Consider the following 12,952-nt stretch of genomic DNA (forward strand, 5'->3'; position numbering starts at 1 on the left):
CCTGATGTGATTGACAGTTGGGTCCTATTTTCTCTCCCTCAGCTGGACTATAATGATGCTCTCAGGCTGACTACGAGTGGGACACTGCAAGCTAACCCACAGAGAGGAGCTGCTACATGAAGGGCTTCTGAGTAGCGTCCTCAGGCACAGGATCCACTCCAAAGGGTTGCAGTAAGAGAAGAGGATGTCTGTTACCATGGTACTGCATGGGGGAGAAAATTAAGCTAGAAGTGGTGTGCTGGAGTAAAACAAAAAATTCTCACCAGCTTCTAACTTCTGACGATTGCTGACATGTATACCAGCAAAAGAAAGAAGCTGTTAATTCAGTTAATTTATTTATTTCAGTTACAAGTCATGGGAATTGAGGGGTACAATTAAACACGTACAAATGACAATAATTGTGTAATAGTCAACGTAAGCCAAAACTGAAAAAGGAGAGGATTTTCTGAATATATTTCAGATACCATTATGTCTAATTATAGAAAATAATACTTAGGAACTCAAGGGGTAACAAGGAAAACCGTCCTATAAATAATTAATGGAAATTGACTGTTCAAGGAGGCAGTCCTGTACAAACTGGGAAGATACAGTATCAAAGTAATCAAAATCACAGATCACTTCAAAGTCAGAACCTTTCTATAATTTGGCATTACACTACTCAATTTCAGTGTTACGTTGCTCGTTTTTAAAACCAAGAATAACTCAATGCAAAGACAAAATTCTCTGCAAATAATTTATTAATATATACAAATAAAAAAAACATCTCTTGGCCATTTATCAGATAATAGGCAAGTACTGTAAGTCTTGGCTGTCTAGCAAATCCAATTGATTTCATGTGTTGGTGTACTGGTTGCAACATGCATCATGACTTAATACAAAATGAAAGTATTTGAGACAGGATTTGTATTATCGAATAGATGTTTAGTTTAATGTGACATAAGATAAATATACTGTAGCATGAGTGAAATGTCTCAGTCACTGATTCTTCTGTTGAGTTTTCAAACATGGTCAACACCTAACAACATTCTTAATGCAAAGCCACACCATTGAAAACTTCATTGCAGAACGAAAACAAGACCAGTTTAAAGGTGTTGCCATTCCTTGAATCATCAAACACATAGGCCAAACATAGGGGTAAAACAAAGACTATTGAAGATGACACAATGGGCTCAAAAAGCATTCATACAAAGATGAGTCATTTTGCATTTTATTTTTATTTTGACTTGTGCTTTGGCCTTTAAAATGTAGCTTCTTGCTGGATGTACCTCTATTGAAATACATTTGTACAACTTCTTATTAAAAATAACACATTTCAATTCAACCTCAAATCATGTTAAAATGTTCTATTGGTCAATAACTATTCAAAAAGAGGATTTCAAAAGATTCATCTTCCACTTTTGTGCAGAAAGGCCCTCAATGTCACTGAATTATATACATCCACTATACTAGTGTATGATCCGCTCAAAGTCTATTCCAAAGTATTCTTGCTCATTAAAATCAAAGGACTTCGGTTTAGTTCATTTTTCCAACCTGGTCAGTTCCTCAGATCCTGAATGACGAAATTTCCATTCAACCAAGCCACTATGCTCCAATCCCCGGACTCAGACTGGCCATGAAATGGAGCAGTAGTTTCCAGAGGCTTTGATAAGAAGATCTGATGGACCTTCAAACAAGTTCAAGTACCTATGATGAGAGAAAAATACATGTGAGCAGGAAGGAAACACCATGGCTGCATTTACACAGGCATCCCAATTCTGATATTTTTTTTCTCTAATTGATCTTATGACCAATCAGATCAGCTCTGAAAAAGAACTGATTGGTCAAAAGACCAATTAGTGGTAAGAAAATATCGGAATTGGGCAGCCTTTGTAGTCTACATTTTATCCAGGCTGAAAACCCTACATAGACCCCAATTGACATAGCCTGCAAAAAGATGGTCATTGTGAGTTCCCAACAAGAGAAAGACTGTGTAAATGCTAAGTACATAAGTAGAGAAATACAATCAAAAAGCAAACCTTGATTGTTCCTTGACTGTTTGCAGCAATCAACACATTGGAGTCCTATAAGAGAGGTCAGAAAAACACAAACCATGAAACTGTTAAATTAGTACCTGTGGTTGATTGACACCAACATTATTCTATTTCCCTAATTATGCTTTTACTAAATAACAATGTGGCCACAAAGAGTGTATATAAATGTATCTATAATATTCAAACAATGTCATCAGGTTATCAACTTCATATGGTGCAAAACCGGTAGAAAACTGAGCTATGCTGCTAAAGGAAATTCAGTGAAAAGAGAAAGGAACAATGTTGATACCTCGCTCTACAACCAAGGGGCATGAATTGAGGAGCAAACTGAACAGGAGAGGAAATTCAGTAACTCTTGGAAAATATGCAGTGGCCTTCATAAAAATTATTACTTATTGTTGAAACCGATGCATTTTGGCCCATAGACTTCATCGGGGGGTGGGGGGGTCATTTAAACAGTGACAAGGGGGTAATTTAAGTAGTGACACACCATGGTGTGTGACTGTGTTGCCAGGTAGTTCTACCCTGTGTTCTTGTATTTACCAACCTTGGAAATTGTAGGTGGTTTGATGTGTTTGAGATAGTGACCATTATCTTAGACCAAACTGTTTGTGTAATGAGCCATTCTTGTGGCAGTTACGTGTCCTTGTGTGAGAGAGTAATAACATGCTCCACTGGTCAGTGGTGTCAGTCTGCCTAGAGGAATACACTAGCTTCTTATACTCCCTATACTGGGAGCATCATTAAGGTCACAAGACAGGCATTTGTTGTCAGTAAATATTTTGTTTGCAGCCGATTCAAAAGGCTTAACCGTAAAGCAGACATATACACTGGATATCAGACATACGAATCTCCACTGGTCTGACAAACACACTCTTACCCCGTCAGGCATAGCTCTCCAGCATACAGCGCTGACAAACTCATTGGTGTCATCTTCCTTCTTGTCTTTATCCAGCACACTCTTCACAGTGTCAAACTTAAATGTCAGCAGTGTCTTGGACAGGCCTTTGTAGTATAGATACAGAGAGTTGTTCTCACTTCCTGCACAGAAAATAATCACATTTTTGTCAGTGATTGAACTCCAAAATCTGGCAAGCCATCAGTTCTTTTAGTACTCATCCAATAAAAGTACACTACATTTAAAAGCACCCAAAAGGAATTGTTAAACAACTGCATAATTGGTCATTTAGTCTCCAAACAGCATGAATTCTTCAGCCACATATGAATGTCAATCTGATTGTGTCAATCTGAGTAAAAGCATTTTCAAATGTGTGGCACTGGACATTTCCAGCACCACACAGCATGCAGCTGTCAACATGGTCCGGTCCCACTTACCACACGCAACATAGTCTCCATTGGAGGCAAGGCCAACAAAGTTCTTCTCATTGATGTGGCCCTTGAATGAGCGCAAGCAGTGGGGCTTGTTTACATTCCACAGTTTCAGCTGGCTATCTGTTGAGCTGTGTGGTATAGAAGAGGAAATATGTCAGCAGAACATGCACTTCAGCTAAAGATATGTTTTTCTTGCATCGGCTGCATATCAACGCACTGCATCCTCTGATGTCGCCCTTCCACATCTGCGGTGAAAGGTGAGAGCATGTATGTTAGACCATGAGACATCCCTAAATTCGTTTTTCTTGCAGATTTGTCTGTAGCGCCCGAACGGCTTGGCCAACAAACTATGGAAAGAAGATGAGCCTCTCACAAACACTATGGTGTTCTATATTTTGCTCTACAACCCCCCCAAACAAATGTTATGTGATTACCATGAAAGGAACCTGTAACAAATTTTTAAAAAAGAATGGAAGTATGAAGGTAGTTGTGCCTACATTTAAAAAAAAATGTGTTAAAACTTTTTCTTAAAAAAAAAAATTGTAAACCTCGAAAAACAGCACCAGTCAAAAGTCTGGACACCTACTCATTCAAGGATTTTTCTTTATTTTGCCATTTTCTACATTGTAGAATAATAGTGAAGACATCAAAACCGTGAAAAAAACACATGGAACCATGTTGTAAGCAAAAAAAAAAAGGGTTAAACAAATCAAAATATATTTTAGATTGTTCAAAAGTAGCCACCCTTTGCCTTGACAGCTTTGCACACTCTTGGCATTCTCTCAACCAGTTTCATGAGGAATGCTTTTGCAACAGTCTTGAAGGAGTTCCCACATTTGCTGAGTACTTGTTGGCTGCTTTTCCTTCACTCTGCGGTCCAACTCATCCAAAACCATCGCAACTGGATTGAGGTCGTGTGATTGTGGAGAACAGGTCATCTGATGCAGCACCATCACTCTCTTTCTTGGTCAAATAGCCCTTTGTTTTGGGTCATTGTCCTGTTGAAAAACAAATAATAGTCCCACTAAGCGGATGGCATTTCGCTGCAGAATGCTGTGGTATCCATGCTGGTTAAGTGTGCCTTGAATTCTAAATAAATCACAGACAGTGTCACCAGCAGAGCACCCCCACACCGCCTCCTACATGCTTCACGGTGGAAAGCACACATGTGCGGAGATCATCCGTTCACCTACTCTGAGTCTCAAAGACACGGCGGTTGGAACCAAAAATCTCAAATGTGTGTTTTAGCAGTGCTTTTTAGGCAGCAATTCAACCATGAAAGCCTGATTCCCAGAGTCTCATCTGAACAGTTGATGTTGAGATGTGTCTGTTACTTGAACACTGAAGCATTTATTTGGGCTGCAATTTCGGAGGCTGGTAAGTAACTAATTTTCTGCAGCAGAGGTAACTCTAGATCTTCCTTTCCTGTGGCGATTCTAATGAGAGCCAGTTTCATCATAGCGCTTGATGGTTTTTGTGACGGCACTTGAAGAAACTTTCAAAGTTCTTGACATTTTCCAGGCTGACTGACCTACATGTCTTAAAGTAATGATGGACTGTCATTTCTCTTTTCTTATTTCAGCTGTTCTTGCCATAATATAGACCTGTTTTTTTTATTAACCAAATAATGCTATCTTCTGTGTTCCACCCCTACCATGTCACAACATAACTGATTGGCCACTAGCGGAAAGAAATTGCACATATTAACAAGGCACACCTGCTCCTTGAAATGCATTCCAGGTGAGTACTTCATGAAGCTGGTTGAGAGAACGCCAAGAGTGTGCAAAGCTGTCATCAAGGCAAAGGGTGGCTACTTTGAAGAATCTAAAATATGAAATATATTTTGATTTGTTTAACACTTTTTGGGTTACTACATGATTCCATTTTATTTCGTAGTTTTGATGTCTTTAGTATTATTATACAATGTAGAAAATAGTGAAAAGATCAATCGTGTAATGAATAGGTTTGTCTAAACTTTTGACTGGTACTATATCCATCTATCTATCTATACACTGCTCAAAAAAATAATGGGAATACTAAAATACCACATCCTAGATGTGAATGAATGAAATATTCTTATTAATTACTTTTTTCTTTACATAGTTGAATGTGCTGACAACAAAATCACAAAAATGATCAATGGAAATCAAATGTATCAACCCATGGAGGTCTGGATTTGGAGTCACACTCAAAATTAAAGTGGAAAACCACACTACAGGCGGATACAACTTTGATGTAATTCTTTAAAACAAGTCAAAATGAGGCTCAGTAGTGTGTGTGGCCTCCTCGTGCCTGTATGACCTCCTTACAACACCTGGGCATGCTCCTGATGTGGCGGCGGATCTCCTCCCAGACATGGACTAAAGCACCCGCCAACTCCTGGACAGTCTGTGGTGCAACGTGGCGTTGGTGGATGGAGCGAGACATGATGTCCCAGATGTGCTCAATTGGATTCAGGTCTGGGGAACGGGCGGCCAGTCCATAGCATCAATGCCTTCCTCTTGCAGGAACTGCTGACACACTCCAGCCCCATGAGGTCTAGCATTGTCTTGCATTAGGAGGAACCCAGGGCCAACCGCACCAGCATATGATCTCACAAGGGGTCTGAGGATCTCATCTCGGTACCTAATGGCAGTCAGGCTACCTCTGGCGAGCACATGGAGGGCTGTGCGGCCCCCCAATGAAATGCCACCCCACACCATGACTGACCCACCGCCAAACCAGTCATGCTGGAGGATGTTGCAGGCAGCAGAACGTTCTCCACGGCGTCTCCAGACTGTCACGTCTGTCACGTGCTCAGTGTAAACCTGCTTTCATCTGTGAAGAGCACAGGGCGCCAGTGGCGAATTTGCCAATCTTTGTGTTCTCTGGCAAATGCCAAATGTCCTGCATGGTGTTGGGCTGTAAGCACAACCCCCACCTGTGGACGTCGGGCCCTCATACCACCCTCATGGAGTCTGTTTCTGACCGTTTGAGCAGACACATGCACATTTGTGGCCTGCTGGGGGTCATTTTGCAGGGCTCTGGCAGTGCTCCTCCTGCTCCTCCTTGCACAAAGGCGGAGGTAGCGGTCCTGATGCTGGGTTGTTGCCCTCCTACGGCCTCCTCCGCGTCTCCTGATGTACTGGCCTGTCTCCTAGTAGCGCATCCATGCTCTGGACACTACGCTGACAGACACAGTAAGTCTTCTTGCCACAGCTCGCATTGATGTGCCATCCTGGATGAGCTGCACTACCTGAGCCACTTGTGTGATTTGTAGACTCCGTCTCATGCTACCACTAGAGAGAAAGCACCGCCAGCATTCAAAAGTGACCAAAACATCAGCCAGGAAACATAGGAACCGAGAAGTGGTCTGTGGTCACCACCTGCAGAACCACTCCTTTATTGGAGGTGTCTTGCTAATTGCCTATAATTTCCACCTGTTGTATATTCCATTTGCACAACAGCATGTGAAATGTATTGTCAATCAGTGTTGCTTCCTAAGTGGACAGTTTGATTTCACAGAAGTGTGATTGACTTGGAGTTACATTGTGTTGTTTAAGTGTTCCCTTTATTTTTTTGAGCAGTGTACATACATACCACACATCCTAGATGTACGACACACTATTCAAATCCTTGTTTCTCATGATTTATTTTTTTGTCCTTTTTGCCATTCATGAATGTGTTTTTCAATGCGTTTCTATGGTCCATAGTATGACCATCTTTAAACAATTCCATATGTCGTCAGTTTAGTGCCACCCATACATTTAGGCTCTAAAGAATTAAGATCAGTGACCTAAAAGGCAAATTCTGTATTAATTTGGAGAACATATAGTCATTCAAAATGTCAAACCGTGATAACCCAAACTTAATTTGATTGAGGTGACTTACGCAGATACAATTTCCTCTCCGTTGACAAACTTAGCGTAGGACACAGCTTTCCTGTGGCCTTTGAACACCATGATAGGCTGTTTAGTGTTGCGGAGGTCGTAGTAGTGGACACAGTGGTCTAGGAGAAAACACAGAAAAGGACACAGTTGTAATTTGGGGGAGGGGTTTGGAAGAAGTAGCAGCGCATTCAGGTCATTCTCATTAAACCATTAAAATACCATGGCAGTAATGATTTTAAATTTAAAACATGTAATTTGGTAATATAACAAAATATCATAAGATAGTGTTCTCTACCTTGCACAAAGAGTGATTTCAATATAGTAATTAATTATTTTTATATTTTATTGCATTTTCTGCTAAAATTCTCATTACTGCAACCGTCCAGCCGTCTGAATGTATGTTATGTTGTAATTTAAAACAGAGTCAAATGAAACTATTCTGAAAAAAATGGATGTTCTAGATGTTTTCAAATGACAGAAAATATGAACTGAATATTCATGTATAATAATAAATGGAAAAAAATTGTGGAAAAATGAAGTGTCTATGACTGATGTTCTCATCCTCCACAACATTTTGAAGGACTGTTTACACAGATAATTTTAAATAGTGTGATTTTGAATGAAGCAAAACATTTGTCAGTACCTTCAAGATGGCTACCAGGTAAGCAGATCTCTTTATATTTCTCCAGTTAAAAGTTTAAAAAGATCCTCGTCAGACTGCATACACAACATAATTATCATTACAGATAACGGTAGGTTTCCACGTTTAGAAAAACATTATTTAACATTTTCTATGAAAATATACTTCATTAATGTCTAATTATGTACATTGAGTAAACGTTTGCTTAGTCATCATGTCTTTTCTATTGTTAGCAAAACATGCTTCAAGTTCTCATCCTCCGCAACATTCTCACTTACCGATGCAATTTAAGGCCATTTCCGGTAGAGAGAAATTCTGTTTCGGTAATGAGCATTTAATCATAGATTATATTTTTTAAATATATATAAATAACTATTAATTTAAATATTATTTACTAATGGTTGATATTTTGCTTTATGTCCTGTTTAATTGCAGACAGTCAAGCAAGGGACAAAAAGAAAGCTTTAGCAAAATCCAGAGAAAACGTTTACACCAACCCAGAACTGGTGGAAGAGTACCAAAGGAAGGAGAGAGAGAGAGGTTAGGAGCCTATGCCCTCATACAGTGTCTATGGGAAGTCACACATCCACCACACACACACAGTAAGCCATTTAGTTTGTACTATAGGATGTCCATACACAGTCTGCTATTCAGTCCCTACTATAGGATGTGTACAAACAGACAAACCGTCTGTAAGCATTCATTCCCTACTGTAGGATGCACACACACACACACAGTCTGTAAGCCATTCAGACTCTACTATAGGATGACGTGTCCATAACAGTAAGATTCTCATGTTTGAGACATGCTCATTTCATGCTACCTTTCCAGTTCCAGATATCAAAAACGAAATCAAAATAGTAAAATCAAGAAAACTCTAGATCTGACAAAGAAGCAACATGAAAAGAAGAAAACAGAAAACAGTAGCAGGAAAACTCAAAAAGGTATTACAGAAGAAAGAAACAGCTAAAAGCTGTATTGGACATGACATCATCAAGCCAGGAAGATGATACACTTCAACATGTCCAAGAAGCAAATTAAGTTATTCAAAATCTTCAAGAAGACACAGCCTCCCCAAGAGAACAGCCATTTTCACCTCAACTCATAAAAGAAGAGAGACATCTCTACAGACACCAGGACCAATGAAGACATCTACCCCAAAGGAATCACCCAAAAAGAGGAACAGCAGAAAGAAAACACTATCAAAATTGAGGTCAAAGCTGCGTTACACAGAAAAGAAGCTGCTGGTCAACCTAAAGAAAAGACTGAAAAGACTTGAGATGATGGCCAAGAGGAAGCAGGTAATTGTCATCATGGAAGGCAGAGAGGTTCAGAAGAAAACTACTAAGAGAGGTCAGAGAACATCACTCAATAACAGCTAGAGAAGACTAATGCGCAAACTTGTTAGCCACTTCCTTCATCAAGATCTCCACTATAATAAATGGGAAATCCTGAAAAATTAGAAAAAGGGCCAGATAGTGTCCGTTAAGGCTCTCTTACGGAATATCTTCATAGAAGATTTGTCTGTTAAGGCACATCCTTTCCAAGCCTTAATTATTTAAACGTAAGTCATTTTAGATTGGCCAGCAAAGAGTCACAGACAGAGAACCATGTGCTTGCAAAACAGATTAAAACTTTGGCTTGAAGATTAAGACACTGCATCAGTTTGGGGTCACAGAAACATCCCCAAGAGACACTTTACAGGCCAGTGTGTGTAGTGATGATGACATAGTATTCTAATGTTTATGCATGTGTTGTTTTTGTGTGTTCTCTGATTTTAGACAATAGTGGCTTGCGAAAGTATTCACCACCTTGGCATTTTTTCTTATTTTGATGCCTTACAACCTGGAATTATAATATATTTTTGGGGAGTTTGTATAATTTGATTAACACAACATGCCTACCACTTTGAAGATGCAAAATATTTTTTATTGTTTAAAACAAGAAATAAGACAAAAAAACAGAACTTGAGAGTGCATAACTATTCACAACCCCCCAAAGTCAATACTTTGTAGAGTCACCTTATGCAGCATTTACAGCTGCAAGTCTCTTGGGGTATGTCTGGATTTTTGCGCATTCTTCAAGGCAAAACTGTTCCAGCTCCTTCAAGTTGGATGGGTTCCGATGGTGTACAGCAATCTATAAATTATACCAGATTCTCAATTGGATTGAGGTCAGGGCTTGGACTAAATCATTCCAGGACATTTCAACGTCTCCCCTTAATCCACTCGTGTGTTGCTTTAGCAGTATGCTTAGGGTCATTGTCCTGCTGGAAGGTGAACCTCCGACCCAGTCTCAAATCTCTTGAAGACTGAAACAGGTTTCCTCAAGAATTTCCCTGTATTTAGCACTATCCATCATTCCTTCAATTCTGACCAGTTTCCCAGTCCCCGTTGATGAAAAACATACCCTCAGCATGATGCTGCCACCTCCATGTATCACTGTGGGGATGGCGTTCTCGGGGTGATGAGGTGTTGGGTTTGCACCAGACATAGCGCTTTCCTTGATGGCCAAAAAAACTACATTTTAGTCTCATCTAACCAGAGTACCTTCATCTATATGTTTAGGGAGTCTCCCAGATGCCTTTTGGCGAACACCAAACGTGTTTGCTTATTTTTTTTTATTTAAGCTATGGCTTTTTTCTGGCCATTCTTCCAGTAAAGCCCAGCTCTGTGGAGTGTACAGCTTAAAGCGGTCCTATGGACAGATACTCCAATCTCCGCTGTGGAGCTATGCAGCTCCGTCAGGGTTATCTTTGGTCTCTTTGTTTTCCGCTCTGATTAATGGCCTCCTTGCCTAGTCCGTGAGTTTTGGTGGGCGGCCCTCTCTTGGCAGGTTTGTTAGGGTGCCAAATTCTGTCCATTTTTTAATAACAGATTTAAAATGGTGCTCCATGGGATGTTCAAAGTTAGATTTTTTATAATCCAACCCTGACCTGTGTGGAGAGTCCCTTGGTCTTCATAGTGCCACTTGCTTGGTGGTGCCCCTTGCTTAGTGGTATGGTAGACTCTGGGGCCTTTCAGAACAGTTGAAGTCTGAAGTTAACATACACCTTAGCCAAATACATTTAAACTCAAATGCCTGACATTTAATCCTAGTAAAAAATGGCCTTGTCTAAAAGGTCAGTTAGGATCACCACCTTATTTTAAGAATGTTAAATGGCAGAATAATAGTAGAGAGAATTATATATTTCAGCTTTTATTTCTATCATCACATTCCCATTGGGTCAGAAATGTACATCTACCAAAAACAAATTGAGTGTCATTTCCTATACATTTTTTAACTTGGGTCAAATGTTTCAGGTAGGCCTCGCCCCGACCTGGGCGCGAACCAGGGACGCTCTGCACACGTCAACAGTCACCCTCGAAGCATCGTTACCCATCGCTCTCTGATGTCCCTCTGGAATGCTACCCTTGCTCGGATTTCATCAACCTTGTTGTCAAGACACTGGACATTGGCGAGGAGAATGCTAGGGAGTGGTGCACGATGTGCCCGTCTCCAGAGTCTGACCAGAAGACCGCTTCTTTTTCCCCTTTTACGAAGTCGTTTTTTGGGGTCGCCGGCTGGGATCCATTCCGTTGTCCTGGGTGAAAGGCAGAACACAGGATTCGCTTCGCGAAAGTCATAGTCTTGGTCGTACTGATGGTGAGTTGACGCTGCTCTTATGTTCAGTAGTTCTTCTCGACTGTATGTAATGAAACCTAAGATGACCTGGGGTACCAATGTAAGAAATAACACGTAAAAAAAACAAAAAACTGCATAGTTTTCTAGGAACGCGAAGCGAGGCAGCCATCTCTGTCGGAGCCGGAAGTACGGCGCCGACAGTACATATAGAATAAGGCTATAACAAAATGTGGAAATAGTCAAGGGGTCTGAATAATTTCCAAATGCATTGTAGAGTCACAGATGAACCTACCTGCACAACCAAAAGCAAGATGATACCGCGACGTTGGACTGAACTTTACACAGCACACATTTGCTTTGGCCTCGATGCTGGCGACTGAATTGTCAAGGTTGGTAGACCATAACTTCACTGAAAGATAAACAAAAACCAGATGCAATCCTAGATCAATAACAAAACACCAAAGATGTTGAAACTAGCACTATGTTCACTTTAAATCCAGCAGGCATCTTGTTTATTAGGACACAGGGAGAAGAGCAAACAAACAATTGCATTGTTTCAACATTACCTTTGGCATCATCAGAACCAGAGGCTAGAAGCTTGGGATCCATGAGGTTGAAATCGACACTCCAACACCTTTTCTCATGCTCCTGAAGGAACATCACAGGTGTGAAACAAACATAACTGACTTCTATAACAGAAGAGATTTCAAATCTACAGAGCATTCAACCCCTCAAAATCTCTAGCCCAAGAGAACATTGTATATTTTAGCAATGGTTTACTTTCAAGACAGAGTGCATGAAATATGTATTTAATACAATACATCTGCAAAGTGGACATTTCCATTTAGTAATGGATATAATGTAGTGTCTAAAGAACCAAACAAAAGGTAAAAGCTTCAGGGTATAGTAGGGGGCATTAGCAGCAACAATATCCACAGCTGTGGTCTGTTCGATTGTATTGGAGCAGTGGTATGTGGGGAACCTCGGGAAATGAGTGCGGCAGGGGAACCATTTATAAAACATGCATACGTACACAATAGACACCAAAATGTGTGTGCAAGTTTTTCCACAATAGTTGACATTTATAAAAACTTGACGGGAGAATGTCCTTTCCTCCACGCAAAGATTAGACCATGCGTACGCACATCTTCTAGTGGTTCAAGTATTGTATTGCAAGCAGGCAATTAGGGCTAAGTATTTTGTGCAAATGAGGAATATGACACCCTTATTCATGGGATTCCGAGTGGCGTAGCGGTCTAAGGCACTGCATTTCAGAGCGTCACTACAGTCCCTGGTTCGAATCCAGGCTGTATCACATTCGGGCCGTGATTGGGAGTTCCATAGGACGTTGCGCACAATTGGCCTAGCGTCGACCAGGTTTGGCTATCATTGTAAATAAGAAATGTGTTCTCAATAGACTTGCCTAGTTAAATATAAAAAGTTTAAATTAAATAAAA

General features: G+C 40.4%; 1 protein-coding gene across 3 annotated transcripts in view; it reads right to left on the reverse strand.

Moving 5' to 3' along the window:
* Positions 1-719: 719 nt before the first annotated feature.
* The window catches only part of LOC118402115 (E3 ubiquitin-protein ligase COP1-like), a 31,289-nt gene continuing 19,056 nt past the window's right edge, over positions 720-12,952 (reverse strand). For 2 of the 3 annotated variants that reach the window (XM_035800030.2, XM_035800028.2), the window contains exons 14-20: positions 12,062-12,143; positions 11,788-11,904; positions 7,233-7,350; positions 3,366-3,490; positions 2,911-3,071; positions 2,016-2,060; positions 720-1,683 (exon numbers count right to left, since the gene is read on the reverse strand). In XM_035800030.2, coding sequence (XP_035655923.1) covers positions 1,666-1,683; positions 2,016-2,060; positions 2,911-3,071; positions 3,366-3,490; positions 7,233-7,350; positions 11,788-11,904; positions 12,062-12,143 — 666 coding nt within the window. In that variant the 3' untranslated portion in view covers positions 720-1,665. The remainder of the gene's footprint in view (positions 1,684-2,015; positions 2,061-2,910; positions 3,072-3,365; positions 3,491-7,232; positions 7,351-11,787; positions 11,905-12,061; positions 12,144-12,952) is intronic. The other variant, XM_035800029.2, reaches the window with a different exon arrangement.

This window comes from Oncorhynchus keta, chromosome 23 (genome assembly GCF_023373465.1).
Source record: "Oncorhynchus keta strain PuntledgeMale-10-30-2019 chromosome 23, Oket_V2, whole genome shotgun sequence".
Lineage (NCBI taxonomy): Eukaryota > Metazoa > Chordata > Actinopteri > Salmoniformes > Salmonidae > Oncorhynchus > Oncorhynchus keta.